The 21,749-nt window shown below is 39.7% G+C and overlaps 1 protein-coding gene across 2 annotated transcripts in view; it reads right to left on the bottom strand.

The window, feature by feature from the left end:
* Positions 1-21,749, bottom strand: part of CACNA2D3 (calcium voltage-gated channel auxiliary subunit alpha2delta 3) — a 753,617-nt gene that overhangs the window by 88,507 nt on the left and 643,361 nt on the right. For both annotated transcript variants that reach the window (XM_075833901.1, XM_075833902.1), the window contains 2 exons: positions 8,581-8,642; positions 1,838-1,882 (listed from right to left, as the gene is read on the bottom strand). In XM_075833901.1, coding sequence (XP_075690016.1) covers positions 1,838-1,882; positions 8,581-8,642 — 107 coding nt within the window. The remainder of the gene's footprint in view (positions 1-1,837; positions 1,883-8,580; positions 8,643-21,749) is intronic.

The following is a 21,749-nucleotide window of genomic DNA, read 5'->3' as shown; positions in this document are numbered from 1 at the left end:
ACCAAATGCAGTTGGGGAAAAGATGTTTAAAACAGTTTTGGGCAGAACGATAACTTGACGTCTGTGCACCCGCAAATAAAATAGGATAATTAAGGAGTTAAGTTAAAAGCATTAATGTGTCTGAAGTGAATACAATCTTTCCAATCTGCTCATTAGATGACATCAAAGGGATGAAGCAGTTATGAACTGAGGTTATTTTACTAGCAGTCAAGTATTTGCTTTGTAATTCTCAATGAAATAATTAAGGACAGATGCTTCACTTGCTAAATTCTTGAAGCTCCTTGGGGCCAATGTATCAGGAATTGTGAAACAATGTCACTGCCTCGCAAATCACTTGTAAAGGAGTCAGGCTGTACATTATGGTATGCAAAATTCTCAGAAATTACTTGTACCAAGAGGAAAAATATATATTGTGGGTTTGAGGCAAAGAATATTGTATACAGCTGTAATATCTAAAGCATTGTTCAAGATTCAATGTAATATTGATCCTTCTCCAGCCTTCCATTATGACTCAGTATCCAAAAACGTACAGCTGGGGAATCCACATTGTGCCTCCCAGCGGGGAAGGTGAGTGATGACAATTTCTGTACAGCGCTGCAGAATATATTTGCGTTCTATAAGCAACATAAATAACTAACTAAATAAATAAAGTGTGAGAATTTCGAATGTAACGAAATGGGAGTCACAAAAAACGATGGTGGTAATTTATCAATATTTCTACACCAGTTTCCTAGCATAGAAAAGTCGCAATAATAAATTTTTACATCACCCTTGCCACTTTTGTGGGAAGGGGCGTGGTCTCTGTAAAAGGGGAGTGGCTATAGAGGCCCAACAAATTTATTACAATTTACTCCAGAAAACTAGAGTAAATCATAGTGGAAATCTACACCAGCTACTCATTGGGGCATAGCATATGCGGCATAGCAAGGTAGAGACCTGTGTTTTGCCCCTACCACAGTCCCCCCAGATAAGACTATTCCTCCCCCCATTGAAAAGATAAAAAAAAGATAAGAAAAAAAATTATACTCACCGCTCTTCTTCTCACCTCCGGCTTCCTCATCACTGCAGCGCCGCACATACAAGGACCTGACGCTGGGCAGCATCAGGACGTGGTTTGGATGATTGGATGATGTTGAAGTGCTGCGTCTCATATCAGGTCCTGATGCTACTCGGCGTCAGGACCTTGTGCGAGCGACGCTGGAGTGCTGAGGGGAGAAGAGTAGTGCAGAGGTGAGTATTTGTTTTTTTTATTTTATGGGTGAAGGGGGGAGGAGAAATGGGTGACGCATGGCCACCTGGCCGAAAAATGACACACATTTATGAAAAGGCTTTCAACTCTTCATAAATGTGCTAGAATTTACTACAGTTTTTCTCTTTATTAAGACTGGTGTATGAAATGCCTTACCAAAATTACCCTTATGAGTGAACAAATTAGAGCTGGGACCTGTTTGGTCAGGACATCAGTAGGGGTCCCAGTTCCTATATCTGAGATCATATGATCTTCTGACTTACCTGAAGCCAGTTTGATCTAGATATGAACATTTCTGAAGCAGAGATATAATTCTCCTGAACTAGTCTAGTAATTCCAAAAAAATATCTGGTTACAGTTTAACCAGAAGAATACCAGACCTATAAGCCACCTTATTGCCTTCTCAAGCAAATGAGTATAGCCTACAGGTCATGACACCAAAGTGGAATCCCCAAATCTAAAATATATTTTAATATTGTTCAATAAACATACATGTATACTCTCTCTCTCTCTCTCTCTCTCTCTCTCTACATACAATGCCAAAAACATCCCCAGATATACTTGACTAGTGTACTAGAGAGTACTTACATCATCATCACAAGTCCTTGAACACTTCCCATCCAGAGACGCACACTGAAATAAAAAAAACTCATATTTTGTGGCAAGAATGAAATATTATGCATAAGAAATGTACAAGAAAACAAATACTTCCCGACACCCGGTTGGGTTTGGAGTCAAGGGACTGATCCATCCTACTGGTACCGTTGACTACAGCCCTTAAACTGTGAGTAGAGTTCTGAATCTGCATGTTTTGTGTATCCCTTAAACACCAAGGATGAGTTTACATCTGTGTTGTGAATTCAGTTTTTCTGTTCCGTCATAGTGACGGATTCGTCACAAAACAGACATCAATGTCGTCCAACAGACCACATTGACTTATAATGTGGTCCGTCGGGCTCTGCCGTGGTGCCGATCATTTTGCTAGAAAAATAGCGATGCATGTGCCACTATTTTTTCCCATGAAACACAAGGGAGTCTCCAACAAAGATGTGAGCAGAACCTTACATATTCAAATGGTACCCCCTTTGTAGTAATATAAATTGGGGGACCAGCGATCAAGGTCTAATCTAGAATTACTCCATATTCCAAGTGTAATCATGAGATTGGACTTCAGAGCAGGTGACTGAGCATGGTCAATTTACGTAGAGCGATACACCCACACAGCCCAGGCCTAGTATTTATGATGTCCATCTCTTAGAATTATCAATATGAAATATTCCCGTTTCAAAATAACCAAACTAACCAGACCCCTCATGTGTTTAAGCAAGATTACAGATGCTTGGACTCCACTCACACCTCTAAATATCTGTTCAACAGATACTATGTATATTAGTTGTAACGTTCTGCTCTTTTTGGCTTCCAATTTTGGACCTCCTTAGTTCATTTCCTTCGTTAAACAAATAAACAGCAAGTAGAAGTTGACCAGATACTCATGAATATGTAAATCAGTTCTGCTTAAAATGCATGGCAACTTGTCTTATTTACAATACATTTTTTTTTCAGGATTTGACCTTGTTTAAACAAATGCCTTGCCCAGAAGAAAAGGCGTCCTGCCATGTAAAGTATAAAAAGACAATTTCATCTATGCAGAATAAGTCCACTGTATTTAGCTTTCAAAAATATTTTAATATTTATTAGTTACTACCGTTGTGATTGGTAGTTTTTGGATGAAATTTGAAGATGGCATGACTAAACCAGCTAATCACAAACCATCCACCATGCTTGGCTGAACCAGCAGATGCCACATCTGGTGCTCTGCCATACCTGAAACTATTTGCCAGGGAGCATGGCATACACTGAGGTGGATAGCTTCAATGCAAAATAAAATGGGGCCCCAATCTTGCTGAAAGTTTTTAAAGGGAGCCAACCAGTAGCTTTGGTGCCACTAAAACACAAGCATGCCATTTTGCAGCTGGGACATAGTGTTCCAAACCTTTCCATATTAAAAAACAGAGGTTTTGGGAATAGTTAATAAAGTAATTTACAACTTACCGAGATGAGCCCAGGAGCAGCATCGGTAGCATGCACATTGCACACATAAAGCCAAGGACAGCACACTTTGCATGAGAAGTGAAGCAAAGCATACTTTTCTCGGCTTCACTTGCGCAATAAGCATACTGCCGATGCCGCTGGACTACTTACCCAGACTCCTTTTGGTAGGTTGTAATTTACTTTACTAGCTATTCCTGAAATGTCCCTTTTTGACGTAGGCAGGTTTGAAAAACCCCCGCTGCATAATGGCATCCTAGTTGCTTAGTTTCTCAAAACCTCCTGACAGGTTCCCTTTAATTGGTCACACACTCAGAAGCCATCACATAGATGCCTCAGACACTCCCTTTACTCTGGAAACAGGGGCCAAATTCCGGTGTCCTCCATCCTACAATAACCGTATTGGAAAGCAATGGTTGGATGGGGCAAGGTATTTGGCCCCAAGTGACGTCCACTATTCTTCATCTATACACTAATGAGAGTATCAGACTGTGAAGGGACAAGAAGAATGGTAGCCTCCAGTTTTCAATTTTTTCATACATTTCCAGGAAGAATAACAGAGGAACAACACAATGCAGATTCCTAAGAAAAGATGCTCCAAAATTGTTATTTCATGAGGAATACAAGTGCATACAAAAAAATATACAGTACTAAGCAAAATTTTTAGGCAGTTGTGAAAAAAAGCTGCAAAGTAAGAATGCTTTACAAAAATAGAAGTGTTAATAGTTTTTTTTTAATCAATTAACAAAATACAAAGTGAATTAACAGACAGGAAATCTAAATCAAATCAATATTTGGGATGACCACGCTTTGCCTTCAAAACAGCATTAATTCTTCTAGGTACACTTGCACAAAGTCATGGATTTTGTAGGATTATAGTCAGGTATATGATTAACAAATTTTACCAAACAGGTCATAATGATATTTTTTTTCATATGTAGGTTGAAACACAGTCATTAAATGTAACAGAAACAGCCGTGTAGGAGGCTTAAAACTGGGTGAGGAACAGCCAAACTCTGCTACAAAAATGAGGTTGTGGAAGACAGTTTCATGTCATATTTCCACCATTGAAAACTGAGCACAGCAACAAGACACAAGGTAGATATATTTCATCAGCAAGGTCTCTACCAGACAAAGATTTCAAAGCAGACTGGGGTTTCAAGATGTACTGTTCAAGCTGTATTAAAGAAAAGCACAAAGAAACAGGGAAACATTGAGGACTGTAGACACAATGGTCAGCCGAGGAAACTTAGTGCAGCAGATTAAATACACATCATGCTTATTTCCCTTCGAAATCGGAAGATGTCCAGCAGGGCTATTAGCTTAGAACTGGCAGAAAGGAGTGGGAACCAGGTACAGGTTCGAGAAGTCTGGCCAGAAGTGGTCAGAATATTTGCAGCCAAAAAGCCAGTGGAGTAGCTATAGGGGTCGCAGCGGTCGCAGTTACGACAAAGCCCCTAAGCCTGGGGGGCCCACGGGCCCCCGTTGCCGTACAGCATGCTAGTTAAATAAATTTTCTGTGCCGTGAAGCCGGATCTTCCTGGTTACGGTCATATGGTACACTTCGTGTACCATGTGACCGTGTTGTCACGTGACATGTCTTCCAGACAGTGCAGTGGAAGAGCCGATGCGGAAGACTCCAGGTGAGCTGCAGAGTCTGTATTGTAATGCAATGTATTGTGTTGTTGTAATGTATTGTGTTGCCTTGTAATGTATTGTGTTGTATTGTGCGGTTTTCAGTGGAGAGGGGGGGCCCGTTAAATTACAGCCCCCCTCCTCTCTCCACCGCAAACTGCATAATACAACACAATACATTACACACTGTGGGTCGCGTGCCCCTGGGGGGTCGTTTGAAGACCTCCGGGGGGTCGCGAGTCACTCACCGAGGTCCCGGTTCCATTCAATGCTGGAGCAAGGAGCTGACGTCTCCTTGATCCAGCATTCACCGTGCCCTGGGCGGCTCAACGCAGGCAGGCGGGATGTAGCGACATCATCGCGCCTGTATACGCGATGAGTCACTCATAGCACACACCGGAGGAGGCGAAGGATCCTCCACCCAGCGTGGGAACGAGGATAGGTAAGTAATTATGCTATTTTTCTATTATGCACATATGGGGGCATTATACTGTATGGGGGGCTGATATTGCGGGGGGGCATTATACTGCATGGGGGGCTGATATGCAATGGGGGCTGATAAGATGGGGGGGCATTATACTGCATGGAGGCTGATGTGAGGGAATTATACTGTATGGGGGGCTGATATGGGGGGGCATCATACTGCATGGGGCTGATATGGGGAAATTATACTGTATGGGGGGCTGATATGGGGGCATTATACTGTATGGGTAGCTCTTATGGGGGGCATTATACTGTATGGGAAGCTCATATGGGGGGCATTGTACTGTATGGGGAGCTGATATGGGGGGCATTTTACTGTATGGGGAGCTGATATGGGGGAATTATACTGTATGGGGAGCAGATATGGGGGGTATTATACTGTATGAGAGCTGATATGGAGGGGCATTATACTGTATGGGGAGCACATATGGGGGCATTATACTGTATAGGGAGGTCATATGGGGGCATTATACTGTATGGGGAGCTCATATGGGGCATTATACTGTATGGGAAGCTCATATGGGGGGCATTGTACTGTATGGGGAGATGATATGGGGGGCATTTTACTGTATGGGGAGCTGATATGGGGCATTATACTGTATGGAGAGCTGATATGGGGCATTATACTGTATGGGGGCTGATATGGGGCACTATACTGTATGGGGGTAGCTATGTGGGGCATTATACTGTGGGGGCTGATATGGGGAGCATTATACGGTATGGGGCTGTTATGTGTGGGAATTATACGTTATGGGGCATTATACTGTGTGGGGGCAGCTATGGGAGCATTATACTGTGTGGGGGCATTATACTATGAGGGCTGTTGGGCAAGGCGTCTGGGCATAGGCGCGCGCAGGTGTCTGATGATGGTGGTGTTGGGGAGGGGTAGAGGGGCCCATGAGCCTTTAGCTACGCCCCTGCAAAAAGCCATACCTGTGATGTGGAAACCAGGCCAAGCGACTCAACTATACACAAAAACAGGTGCTCTGGACTGATGAGTCAAAATTTTAAATATTTGGCTATAACAGAAGGCAGTTTGTTCACCAAAGGGCTGGAAAGCAGTACACTCAATAATGAATGTCTGCAGGCAACAGTGAAGCATGGTGGAGGCTCCTTGCAAGTTTGAGGCTGCATTTAAGCAAATAGAGTTGGGGATTTGGTCAGGATTAATGGTGTCCTCAATGCTGAGAAATACAGGCTGATACTTATCCATCATGCAATACCAACAGGTAGGCGTCTGTTTGTCTCCAAATTTATTCTGCAGCAGGACCATAACCCCAAACATACAGCCAATGTCATTAAGAACTATCTTTGAAGAAGAACAAGGGACCCTGGAAGTGATGACATGGCCCCCACAGATCTCAACATCATCAAGTCTGTCTGGGATTACATGAAGAGACAGAAGGATTTGAGGAAGCCTACATTCACAGAAGAGCTGTGGTTAGTTCTCCAAGATGTTTGGAACAACCTGCTTGCTGAGTTCCTTCAAAAACTATGTGCAAGCGTACCTACAGTGGAAGAATTCATGCTGTTTTGAAGGCAAAAGAGAGGTCACACCAAATATTGATTTGATTTGATTTCTCTTCTGTTCATTCCCTTTGCATTTTATTAATTGATAAAAAAAAACTATTAACACTTCTATTTTTGAAAGCATTCTTACTTTGCGGAATTTTTCCACAGCTGCCTAAAACTTTTGTACAGTACTGTATATTTTGTCTTTTACTACAATATTGCATATGACTTCCTTCTATTAGTGTCATTATAAGGTTAATCTGTGCCCATTTGTTATAAGCAATTGCGGCACGGACTCGCCCATAGAAGTCTATGTGCACTTCCGCAATTGCTGACAGCTACGGATGTGTATCCCTAACCATCGGATCCGTATTTGCAGACAGTAAAATCTCTTACGGTCGTGTGTATGAGGCCTCAGTCTTTTGGAGTCCATCTGATATGCCAATGCAAGTGGAGCGATACCTTAAGGCTGCTGGAGTCTGCTGGGAGAGAGCATGCACGTAAACCCGCAACCTTTAATCCGTAACCACTCTGGTCGACAGAATCTAAGGCGGATCTAAGGTGTTCGCCAGAGCTGACCACAAGGTGAGATGGACTTTGCTGCTTAGAACCCAGGTTGTCTTAACAGAGTGTAGTTTTGGAAAAGAGGTGAAATGCAGGAAAACCTGAGCTGGAAACCAGACAGCCAATAGGTTAACTGAAAGTCCAGAAACGGAGTAGAGGTAATCAGACAAGCCATGGTCAAAACCAGTCGGGAGCGGATAATCAGAATCGGTAGGCAGAGAATTAACGAGAGACAAGACGTCTACACGAGATCCAGAAATCAGAAATGCAGGAGCAGTCAGGAGCTTGATCAGAAACCAGGAAACTGGAAGATTCACAAGCAAAGACAGGTGGGAAAAGACAGGTATAAATACAACCCCACTGCTGATTGGCAGAAGGATAGAGAAGAGAGATAGGTTCAAAGCAAAAGAAGAACCGCCCAGAAGCTAGACAGGTTGTCATAGCGACCTTAAGGCAACAGGTGTTTTCCTAACACCATCTCACTAGCAGCCCCTCCAAAGGTGCTCTGGGCAATGTTCATTGGAGGAGAGTCACTGACTGATAGAACTTATTTTCCTCATGCGCCACTAGCCGCCTAATGAGATAGACAGAAGCTGTGTACAGTACCCCCAAATTCTGATTCTGGGTATAGATGCCCTTGTTTTTTGTTATGTCCCATGTAATTTTAAAGGGTGTTCAAATTGATTCCAAGATAGAGGACTACTGGCTCTGTAGCAAAAATTGTCCGCTTGACCCAAAGCGCACAATATACTGAAGATAATGCTTTGTATTTAGTGCATAATGTATATACTATTGATTTTTAAAGCTCAACTTACATCATGTTTTATTATTATGAATGTTTTTTTGTTGTATTTTTTTTTTTTTTGCTTGTTCCAATTTAATTTTGTATATTTTACTTTGAGTCTACATTTCGGTTACCCTTTTACATCCCTCCAATACACACACAGTTTTTTTCTTCTTTATTTTAATTAATCATATTTGAGTAATAAAACACAAAAATTCCAACAAAGGCTACTAAATGCAAGTAATACAGGCATAAATATGCAAAAATATTATATTTAGCAGACCGACAGCTAACTTTGCCTTACCTGTCTGCTGGCAATGGAAAATTTTCTTTGGAAAAATTCGAGCTTCATTTGAATACCAACAGCTGGAAGAGATTTAAAGATTCCCTTTAGAAAAATTAAGACCAAAAACGACAGAAGAACAGATGCAGCCGGCTATGTTTAAAACACAAAGACAATTATTTTCTGCACGGTAACTTAAAGAAGTTGTGCCGCATTAGAAAAACATGGCTGCTTTCTTCTAGAAACAGCACCAAGCCTATCCATGGGTTGTGTCTGGAGTTGCAGCACAGCCCTATTAAAATGAATGGGGCTAAGCTGCAATACCACACACAACCTGTGGATAGGTGTGACTTGGTTTTTCACGTTCCAGTAGTGATTCGACACGGTGGGTTGAAGCCAGTGTCAGACTTGACTTCCTTGGCCCTCCAGAGGAGAGGATTTTTAGGGTTCACCCTTTATTTATACAGAATATGTATGTGCTCACTTTAACTTTTATCATAATCTTTGTTGTTATCATTGAACACACAAGACACATTAGTATGGTCAAATAGGTTATTTGTGAATCCCCCCATAAGAAACAGACCCTAGGGGTAAGTGTTGTCTTTTTAGTCAGCTCCATATGTGGATGTCTACTGCTGGACCTCTGGATCCTAGTATTGTCTCAAAGCCTCGGCCCACCACAGAATCTTCTAATACTCTGGTAGGCCAGTTCGAAACTTGTTGAAGTGCCTTCTTTTTATCCATACCAGAATTGGATCCAATGGGGAAGAGGGTTATAAAAGTAAACCAACAAATACACAGCCAAAGGAAAAATGATACTGTATCCAAAACAGTAGTAGAAACAAAAACATCCAATTTGGTATTCAAAAATTGATTGTGCCCAAGTAGCCATACAGAAGAAAAAACAGCAACATTTCGACCCGTCACTACTACGGGTCGAAACATTGCTATTTCTTCTTCTTTATGACCGCTTGGGCACAATACATTGTTGAATACCGAATTAGATGCTGTTGCTTCCACTACTGATTTGGATCTTCCCATTTTATTCATACTTGCATCCTTCTATTGCTTAGGTCTTTTGCTGTCCTGCCATGTGGTTTGCTGGAAAAATTATACTGTGTCTGGGAAAAAAAACAACAGACCCTTTTGTCTAATTCTGGACAATCCATCTAATTATTATCTTTGATGCGATGCTGTCTGTTTGATCTGTGTATTTCATCTATGACCCCAAAGTTTTCCTAGGAAGTATTAGTATAAGTATAGAGGAACCTGCACTGCTGCAAATAGTCATTGGAATTATTATCAAATGTTGTCAATTATACAATATTAAATCAGTCTCATACACACAAACCAAAGAGAACGTCTGTATCAATCCTATGAAACCTAAGTGGACCCAGCCTGATTACGAGGTTCCTACGATTATGGATGACACTGTGTATTTGACTTTTACGTGGTGAACAATCAGCTCATTTTCTGTAAAGAGAACTGTCAGCTGTACACGAGCGACTTAAGCTTCTTCCTCATCTTCAAAGTAACATTAACCCGACTGCAGAGGTCACCGGAGATCCAAATTTGTTATACAGATCAAAGGTAAAATTTATACTGTCATTTTACCCTTTATGGCAAACATATGGGCATTGTGTGCACGGTAATGCCACTGTTATGAAAATATTTTACTGGATTCCTTTGCAATCTGCATCTTTCTTCACCTCCTTTACGTGGCGCATTAACATGACATGTCCGTGTAAGGACGGGAAACCAAACATTGTTTGATGCAGAAACTAAAGAGCAATCCAAGAGTGAAGCCAAGTCATCGAGATAATGTTTGCGAAGGAGTTGTAGTGTTCAGACTAGAAAAGGAAAGAGAAGAAAAATTTCTCTGACCAAATTTTTATGTAAATGGTGTGAACTGCACAAGGCAGGTGAAGACAGGAAGCCATACAAATAGTTTTAACATGTAAAATATATTAAACGGGCATTATGACTATTTAACCCCTTAAGGACCAAGCCTATTTTGGCCTTGTTGACAAAGAGAATTGTTTTCTTTTTTTCTCTTCTCGCAATCTGTCAGCCATAACTTTTTTTTATTTTTAAGGCTACATATTTATTCCAGGTCTTGTTTTTAAGCATAATATTCAGGTAAATGTAGGGTAGCATTTAATTTCTATACATTTTTTTAATATGAGGTAATGCATAAAAAAAAGCAATTCCAGCATTGTTCTTTTTTCTGGCATTTAATATTCAAATTTATAGGCATTACTTTATTGTATGGGTAAAGATGAGTGTGGGGATATATAATAAATATATGTTTTAAATGTTTTTGTGATTTATTAAATAAAATTTAGTTTTTTGTATTTTTTTAATTACCAGTATATATATTATTGACTTTTTTTTCTGTGTGATTGGTGCAGGAGTTAAATTTTCTCTGATCCCAGTCGTTAGTGCAGAAGTGTGGTTGTCAATCACAGCCACACAAACTCTCCCGGTCACACGAGCATAGCTGTGGAAGAACACCCCACCGATGACATACTGTACAAGCATGTCATTTTTCATTAAGGAAGTTAAAAGGTATGTCTACCTTTCAGCATTATTTCCAATTTATATAGAGATATAATCCACCGAAATTGTTGAGTACCTTTGTTAATACTTTGCCTTATTTATTTTGGACCTATCCTGAGTTACAACCTGTATGTATTCACAACGCTGCTGGTTGCTATTGGAAACAGTCAAAACAGTCAAAACAATTGTTGACAGACACACCCCTAAAAGCTTAGCTGAGCTCCTATGTTGCAGTTATTTTTTTTCCGCTTATGCTATAGTGTCTGGTGTAAACACTGCATTCCCCAGAATGCAAATTGCCAGAACAAGTGCTGAGCAGACATTTACTCAGCAAGGCATTCTGGGAGATTTTAGCTCTGAAGCCTGCAAGGTTATGAATGGTCTATAGTACACGATCAATACAGGATCAATACAATACAAGAAAAACAACTTTTATGTAGAAATATTGTAAATGTTAATAGAGTGTTTAAAAGAGAACGTTTGCTTTAACATTAATATGCCGCTATGTCACTATCTGCGAGCAGCATGTTATAGACCAGGAGAAGCGGAGCAGATTGATATATAGTTTTGTGGGAAAAGCATTCAGTATATCTTGTCTACATAAGAGTTCTCCTTTAAAGGGGTTATCTTGTTACAACCATTGTCCACATGTCCTATTAGGCAAATAGCAGATCTCACTATGGTGGACGGCACATCCGTGTGTTACATCGACCACCATTCATTCGAATGACCGCTATGTAATACTACATTTAGTACAAATGTACTGCTGACCGGAACTTCCCACGGCGATAACAATTAATCGGCCCGAGTTTCTGAAGTCGGACACATGGCGATCATCTGATTACCCGTCAGGTTTCAATATAGAAAGGAGCTGTCGTGTTAATAATTGATTCAAATAAAGTACTATCCATATTTTTTTATTAGAGTTTCATAGTATCTATACAATTAGTATTGAATTGTGAGAAGAGAAGAAAAGGCTAATTAGATACCTTTAGCTTTTTAAGAACAGACTAACTCTCTTGATTGACGGCAGTAACAACAGTGACCCCTGCAGGCTATTTAACAGGATCACACTAAATCAATATAATTTACAATTTCTTAAAAAAAATAAAAATGTAAAATAAAAAAATATATATTAATTGCATGATAGATAAATCACCAATTTACAGAGTAAAGATAAAATACACTATATACCAGCACCTCTATACCTCAATTCAAACTGAGGAGCCATCTACAGTATCCTAATGGCATATGATACAGGTCTGAGGTGATAGAATATCATGGCTTAGTGCAGAATCCTATTCTATCCTATGTATCTTTTATCCCATGGTTGTATGAAAACTTGCCAGAGTCATGTATTAATAACATCTAGCCTGCTGTATGTGTTCTACATATTTGTTGCAAACTGGTGTTGGGAGTTGATACATAGAGATGTTTCCAGCCTTAACTTTGTTGAATTTGGTTAAGGACTCCAATTTCACATGAAATCAATTCAACACAATATCACGACATGCTAGCAGCACCGCTGACAGCCTACATTTCACATTACAACCACTGGGTGGCTACACAAAGACACATACAGCCTAGGCATCTTGTGACAAAATATTGCAAAATCACGTTTTTTCCGAAGCTGGTCATCTCAGGCCACACATCTCAAGATATGTTGAGATAAGAGACCAGGTAAGGAAGGACCAATCTTTTACTGATGGACTTGCTATGTTCCAGTTTTTAGACAAGAAAAAAAGAAAACTATTACATTTTCTAGAATTGGGGCAAATATGATGTAAAATGTTGATAAGATGCAAGTTTAAAAATACCACTTAACTACAGTTTTAGTGCCAGGTTTCCTTCATATTTATTACAATGCATAAATCCTCTGTTACAAAGGGCCCAGTCCCATGACAGCAAATTAACTATACTTTCTTGACGTGTTCCCCAACCTGTGGGTCCCCAGATGTTGCAAACCTACAACTGCCGTGATGTTGGGAATTGCTGCCCTGCCACAACTAGAGAGCCACAATATGGGGAACATTGCTCCACTGGGATGACATTATGGTGTTATATCGGCAGATGACATATCAGGGTGTACAGCAACAAAAATCACAGTATAACTCAGTTTATAGTTAAACACTCTATGTAATCCACCAATTGTAAGAGGCTGAAGGAGATTGAATACTAATCTGAATTGCAATCAATTTTTCTCACTACAAGACAGGAAAACACATTTTTAGATCTTTTTAACATGATTGAGCCATCATCCTCTGGGCAGCCCCATACTTTGTTTTATAACCTTAGATGACTTGTTCCTTTGTAGATGTCAATAATATATATATATTTATTTTTTTGCCGTATTCTTTGAACAAGTGTTTATAAGATTATAGAAAGAGGGGGTCCCGCAGGGATAGGCTAAGAACAACTGATGTACGTATATGTCAATCAAATCATTTATTATTATTATTATATATAGATCTCAATATCTATAGATATATATATAGGAAATACAAAGAAGAGCCGCACCAAAGAATAAAAATCGCCTTTGCAAAGGTTTTGTGTGTGCAAGCCTCCAGACCACGACCATTAGTCCAAAATTTAGGAATTCAAATAATAGGCAGCACTCCACATCGTAGTATCAAAAAAGGTCCGGACTAGGACTGAAACGTGGCAATCTATCATATGGGTGAATAAAAACGCTTTCACTTTTTTGATACTACAATTTGGAGTGCTGCCTATTCTATGAATTCATATATATATATACACACACACACACACACACACACACACACATATATGTATATATATATATATACACACACACACACACACACACACACATATATATATATATATACACACACACACATATATATATATATATATATATATATATATATATATATATATGTATACACACACACACATATATATATATATACACACACACACATATATATATATATATATATATACAGATATAAAGCTATAGGGTAGGTAGAGAAAACTGTACATTATTTATATAAGATAGCACAATACAATAGTGGTGACCAGTCCTGCTTGTTTCTCTACATTATTTGGAATTTTTTTTGTTGCGGAAAAGCTGCGAATCTGCAGCAAAAATCACTAGTAGAAAAAGGAAAAAAGCCCTATTTTCAGTTAAAAAAAAAAAAGACCATACTCACCTCCCCTGGCGTTCCCATAGTGATGTCTAACTGCTCTGGTCTCTGTTCAGGTCACAGGTTGCAACGGTTATGTTTTGCTGAGGGAATGGCAGGGGCGGTGAGTAGCAATTTTTTAAAATCCCCCTTTCTCCCTTCTTTCCCCCTTCGGTATCTAGGTCAGACTTGCTGCGGAGCTTTCCTTAGCAAATGTCACCTGTGTGAATATTCCCTAAAGGGCAAATGGGGCAGCTGAAAAGAAAAACCCATGCAAACCATTAGCAGCAGCATTTGCTAGTTTGTGCCACATGTGCCTGTCCATAATCTCCTAGTGGATTACTTAACTCAGGCTCCAAGAAAAGTAGGTCCCAAACTGAATAAGTTTGGCTACTTCTGCAGAAGCAGGACATACAAAGGGCAGTCCACAGCGTGCACTGTCACTAGTACGGCTCCCAATAATTTCTTGTATCTCATGTACACTTATATATTAGGTATAGGAGAGGACAACTCAAGGACTTGAAGGTGATTTATTTTTGTTGTGGGAGGAAATGGTCTTCAAAAATATGCCTGCAAAGTAATATTAGCAATGATAAACATTCAGTGTTGATCTTTGGTTCCTTGGGCCCGTCGTATGAAATGATCCTGAGAGCATACCCTCCATCTATACAGAATATGCACATGACCCATTTTATGTCATTGTTATCTTTGTTGTTATCATTGTACACACAGGAGATACCATCAATAGCGTCTAGTTGGTTATTAGTCAATCTTCCCGTAAGAAATAGACCCTAGTGCCAAGTGGCTTTAAGGTAAGCTACAAATGAGTTTTTCTTCTGCCAGACCTTTGGGATCCATTATTGTGTCAGGGCCTGAGCCCACCATCCTCTGTTTCTCTCGATGAGCCAGTTTGGCCCCGTCTACATTTGTTACTAGTCCTATCGATTTCTGGAGATCCAAAAACTTCTGTACTAAGAACCACTACAAATGGTTAACATACAAGAACAACCATACTAACTATATACAAGAAAATACTGCACTACTTGTACTCATGATAAGTCTTAACGTCTCATAAAGGTTAACTTCTGCATTCTTACTTTAGATTAAAGAAAGCTTTTTTCTATTTCTTCCAAAAATGGAAGGAAAATTCCTTGTTCCACATTAAAAGCCAACTTGGAAATAAATATCCAAAGTACAATTGCTTCTTGAAGTAAGACACCAGCGTTTAAATCATTTGAAGATGTGTATCCTGTCCTTTCATCACTGAGAGGGGAACATGAATCAGAGAGAGAGGGCATTTCCTCATAGAAAGCAAAAAAAATCACAGGCAAATCTAAAGCAATCTGGCACCAGCCCTTGGTCTGTGTACTAAAATGCCTCGGAGCCCCAAGTATACAATGCCAGTTGAATGGTGCCCTCACATGTCGTCTGCGGAGCCTCTCAAATATCTAACTTTGCAATTTGCAGCAGAAATGTATACATTTACTGTATAGAACACCAAACTATTTTATGGCTTGCGGGATGCTTAAAATAATTCTCATGAATGTTGTGAAACAACCAACATTTACAGTATAGCTATAATGGTTATCTTGAAAATGAAATGTTTATATGAAAAAAAGAGTAAAATGAAAATTAAAGGGCATTATTTGTTTGTGGAATACTATTTTAGAGTTAATTTACTCCAATGAGATTATATGTTAAATTTGAAAAACTCCATCAGGGAGATCAAATATTTTTTTTCCAGGCCTCTCCCTAGTGCCTTAAATAATAAATGTAATTGCTCTTGGTATGTATTATTATGCTCCACAAATCTTTCTCTATATTTAATGGATACCATTACCATGACACATTGCTATCTAGTGCCGTCGCCCGTTATCTTCATCATCCATAGCTGATCAACGGCCATACAACGAGACACCATACTTAAAGGGGTTCTCTACTTTAGAAAACCTATTTTCATATACCCTATTAGGGAATTCTGAGAGAATAGAGCGGGTCATCAGTATCTTCAGCTCTTGGCCAGAATGGAGATACAAAGAGCTGTCCTGCATTACACAGACAACCCAGTGATATGAATGGGCACTGTGTAATGCTTAAGGTGTCCTGTGGTGGCGCTGAAGGTAAGTTGGATACTTACTGACTTTCCCCCATATATTATGTGATCGCCGCGTGTACCAGCAGAGGGAAACTTTGTGATTAGCTTATTGTTAAGGGAACCTTCTAGGATTGTCTAAAAAAAATAATATTAGGTATTCTAATTAATAACTACTAAGGAAAACTTAAGAGTTCCTGTCATTTGTTTATTGGTGCTAGTGCAAATGTAAATACATATTAACATGGATAAAAAGCAATGGTTTTGGAGTCGTTACTTCACACTTAGTGTAATTAGCCTCAACGGCCTGGGAGCGTCAGACAAACAATGACTCTCTGTAACTCAGTATCCTCTTCTAACCTTCACTCTTGACTCTCATGGCTGTGTGGGGAGCATGCACATGTCCAGCTCCTGAATATAAGACTCTTCGGCTCTCTACTACCTTGCCTTCTGCAATCTCCCGCCGGTGCCAGTCCCACATTTGACCTAGCACTGATGCTGATGTTCCATGGGTTCAAAGGCCTGGCAAAGGAGAAATATCTAATCTAAACAGAAGTTATCTACTGCACATTAAGGCTGGATTCACACGAGCACATTACGTCCGTAATGGACGGAACGTATTTCGGCCGCTAATCCCGGACCGAACACAGTGCTGGGAGCCGGGCTCCTAGCATCATAGTTATGCACAATGCTGAGTCCCTGCCTCTCCGTGGAACTACTGTCCCATACTGAAAACATGATTACAGTACAGGACAGTTGTCCTGCAGCGAGGCAGGGACTCCTAGCGTCGTACATAACTATGATGCTAGGAGCCCGGCTCCCTGCACTGTGTTCGGTCCGGGATTAGCGGCTGAAATACGTTCCGTCCATTACGAACGTAATGTGCTAGTGTGAATCCAGCCTTACCGGCATTTGCTATTGCCAGTATAAATTTTTTCCCAGGACCGGTCTCCCAGTTTTTATACCAGCTGGGTCTATGGTTTCCTGGCCTGGTAGCAAACCTACATAAGAACATAACATTTATAGATAGGGGGTACAAATTGTAAGTAGATTTAGCAGTAATGCATATTTATTTATATTTAGTGGCTTAGGTTACATTAGTGTTGCTGTGTGCTGTCGCCATATCTTTGTCTGCTGTATATTTGCAGTCACACGTGTTCTTACAACGGTATACACGTTTTGTTTCATTTTGTTGGAATGTGCTGATCAAACTTTTGTGTTGTTTATGTGATCCATATATGTGGGGTTAGTGACTGCCTCCATTTTTGATCTTGCTCTCCTCCCATTCTGCCCTGGGTGATTTTAATAAATGCTGGTTCCTACCATCCCCAGGTATATATGTAGGCTTAGTCCCAGTTATGGGTGTATGTGCAGCGTAGTTTCCCACCTATAGAGGACGCCTTGTCGTGGCAGATGGGCTTACACAATTTGATCAAAATGTGCGCTAAGAATCTCCCTATTGTAAGTAGATTTAGCAGTAATGCATATTTATTTATATTTAGCAGCTTAGGTGGCATTAGTGTTCGCAGTGTGCTGTCGCAATTTTCTCGTGTGCTAGATAGATAGATAGATAGATAGATAGATAGATAGATAGATAGATAGATAGATAGATAGATAGATAGATAGATAGATGATAGATAGATAGATAGATAGATGATAGATAGATAGATAGATAGATAGATAGATAGATAGATAGATAGATAGATAGATAGATAGATAGATAGATAGATAGATAGATAGATAGATAGATAGATAGATAGATAGATAGATAGATATTAAAATTATTCCATGTTTCCTTTTTCTCTGTCTTCTTATTTAGGCTTTTCTAACACAGTACCTCCCTCCAAGAAATTGTTCCATGTCTCATCAGCCTATCTTTTCTTTCCCACACATTTGCCATTTTGCAAACAAACCAACTAAAAGTACTTAATTTTCATAACTATTGTGTGTTTCATCCACGACTGTCTCATAGAACGGAAACAAATTGCTAAGATTTACACTCATCCATCTTCTTTTATTACGGTTCTGTTGCAACTTTCAGACAGACCACTACATATCTTGAGTGTGAAGTAAGTTGGTGGTGACCTTATATGTAGTCAATTTAAAGGTTCTCAACCCAGGACATGATTCCGAGGTTACATTATTTACCACATCACAAGCAGCTTAGAATCTCCAAGAGAAAAAAAAAAATCAGTGCATCTGTAAAGCGTTACACGTGTAGGCTTTACTGTGTGACAGAATGGAATATGTGGATGTACAGATATTTATGTTGTGTCAGTTTCTTCTGATAAAAAGGAAACTGGCATTGCTAAAGATGCTGACTACAAGACGAGCTGTTCCAACATCCAGTCACCTCTGCAGTAATTCAATGCTCTTAATTTTCTTCTTCTCACAGACAGTGAACTAAGATAAATCATGGGACCCCCATTAAGTCATTTCATTGTAATTGCCCGAGCACATGGAGATGTTACAAGAACTGAACTTACTGACCTAGATTAGGGCTGTCTGTATGGAAAACGACTCTTAAAGGGGTTGTTCGGTTTCAGCAAATTAATGTTATTTTTTGTATAGTTAAAAGCTATAAAAAAAAATCCAATATACTTTCTGGGACCATTATAAGACACAGCTCTGATATACATACTGTAACTGTAACGAGCCCAGCACCTGTGTGTCCATCACATGACCATGGACAGAATTTTACACACTGGAAGTAAACAAAGGATGTTCCTACTGAATAACAACAAGCAGAGATCTGAAGTGACTAGTGAAAGTGCACCTAACTACCATGGCCCAGGTTATGTAATGGGAACTTCGGTTTACTTACATCCTCCTTGTAATCCCTGTTCTTCACAAGCCTCCACCCCTGACCCTAGGATGGTTGGTTCAGGAAACCATCCAATAGTAGTGGGCATGTGTTGCCTCCTCCCTCTGGTTCCTAAAATATATGGCCCCCTATTTTGTGTTTTTTTTTTCTCTTCCCCTTGCTAAGGACCTGGAGGGGCTTTCTCCCGATCCTCCCTCCATTTGAATTGTAGTGGGGTATTGGATGTTTGATGCCGCTTTTCAAGCTAGGCTATGTTGTTTGTGATGTATTATTAATAAGTTGTTGTATTTTTACTCTGTCATGCTTGTTTTTATTTTGGTTCTGTGCTTCCGTTCATTATCTTTTTCTAAATACTTGAAGTCACAGTGGGCAAACCGTGTGGTAAGATTGAGAAAACAGGGAGTATGGACGATAAACAATCATTGAGTAGATGGTCGCATAGCTGGGAGGAAAACAATATGGTCCAGTTGGTTTCGGCATGACCTTACAGAGTGTATGCTCTCAGATGTCTCAATTGTGCAGTTTCTTTACAGAAGGTTGGATCATCGGGTGTGTTCTTGCCCATGTGGCTAAAACGGTGCCCCTGGAGTGAGGAGGCATAGCCCAGGTTGGCTGCATCCCTTATTTTAATGGATGGTGAGAACTAGTGCAGCGATTCCCAGGGAACATTAGCAAACAATGGTATAGGGACGTAACCCAAAAATCATGGAAAGGAAATAGGGCACAAATGGGCACCAAGTCTCCTTGTCCCAGGTGGTTAGAGGTGTTGTAGTGTTAACCAATACCAGAAGGCGGCCCCATTTTAATCTGTGCTTTGGTTCCCTCCTACCTCTTACCACTGAGTAAAAATATTGAATCTATCGATACATGGATAAAAAAAATGAGCATGTCTAAACTATACTTATTGTCTGTCGGTGCTTGCCTTTAAGGTTTTGGACAATTTAACAAAATATTCAAATTCCAGGGATTTCCGAAAGCTTACGAGACAACAACAGTTTTCTAATCTATCTGTATGCAAATTGGTCTTTTCTATGAAGGGCTGGAGGGTCATTGACTCTTCTCTACCCATCAGGACACAGTAATACTATAGGGCGAACCAATACATGACTATTTAAGTCTTGGAGGGACACGTCAGAATGGAATAGTTATATACTGTATCCCAAACGTAGCCTTTCATATGTAATCTGCTCAAGACTACACCTTATTTCTTGTATTTCTTCTTTAACAAGCAGATTATATCTGTACTTTGTATTACTATATTACAGTCTGAAGATTGGACAACCTTATATAAAGTGGTGGAACGTAGATGGTGATCAGTTCTGTGATGTCTTCTTTTCCCTGTCAGGGGTCTATTTCATCTGATGGGACAAGTTATAAGCTCCGGGGTTGACTTCACCTTACTGGACCTCCATGAACATGAGCGGTTTAATAATTATTTTAAAATATTTAATAGAAGTGAAGAATGTTATAGTATGAAAACAACCGGCAGGTTCAGCCGCTGAGAGAATTAACAGAGCAGAATATGGAATAATAATCTCACAGCCGCTCCTCTACAGGGAGAGCAAAGTATTTTCTCAGGCAGCAGGTCAGGAAATTTATATTCCCAAAGCTTTTTTAGAAAGACTGTAACTACAGGGAGATAATGGGTTGTTCAGATCATTTGATGCTTTGTGAACTGTTTCAAATCCCCTCCAACATAGTTATATGAGGGAAAATTCCTTATGTGAAATATTAGGCCAACAACTTGGGGGGAAAAGGCAACAGAGATGAGTCTATAGATTCTTTACATTTTCCGTGTATTTTGATTATGCTTGGAATCTTGTATCATGCTATATTTGCAAGGAATACGAATTAAAGAAAGAGTTGAATTCTTCACTTCATATAAACCAAGAGATCAGATGACAGTGGATTATAGTCATGAATCCCCACTAAATTAAATAGTTAAAGCTGAACCATGCAGAAAATAAGCCTTACTTATCAAAACTGTCTAACCAAAAAACTGACCTTGTTTCCCATAGCAACCAATCACAAATCAGCTTTCATGTATTCACAACAGTTCAACAAATTTAAGCCGAGCTCTGATTGGTTGTTGTGGACAACAAGGCCAGTTTTCCTGGGGCTCATAGCATGTGTGTGATGAATTACGGAAACAACAGTATAGACCCCCCCTATCCTGTGGATATGCCTAAGATGGGAAAAACCCTTTAAGGAAAATACTTGATATTCTCCTACATTTTATAGACTGTGTGGCTCTATTTTTTTAACAGTCATTCTAATGAACTAAGAGGGTGGAATATTCTGATTACCTTCCCTGTGCAAATATTGTGTTTGATTGATAATACAATGCTTCACTATTCTTACTAAAATCCCCAACCAAATTCTTGCTGCAGGAACAATCATCTTATAAGTCATAGATACATGTGAGATTACTTATTGAGTTTTATGGGAGAGTGTTGTGGGCATGCTTTGTCATGCAGATGTCACTGTGCAGGGAGGGGGAGGATTGGAGATGTGTCCATCACCTATTGTCAGGGGTGGATCCTATGTTATTTGCCTCCACTTTGTA

This window comes from Rhinoderma darwinii, chromosome 7 (assembly GCF_050947455.1).
Source record: "Rhinoderma darwinii isolate aRhiDar2 chromosome 7, aRhiDar2.hap1, whole genome shotgun sequence".
Classification (NCBI taxonomy): domain Eukaryota; kingdom Metazoa; phylum Chordata; class Amphibia; order Anura; family Rhinodermatidae; genus Rhinoderma; species Rhinoderma darwinii.
Note: the sequence above shows the minus strand (reverse complement) of the source record. Positions and strands in the feature narration are given on the sequence as shown.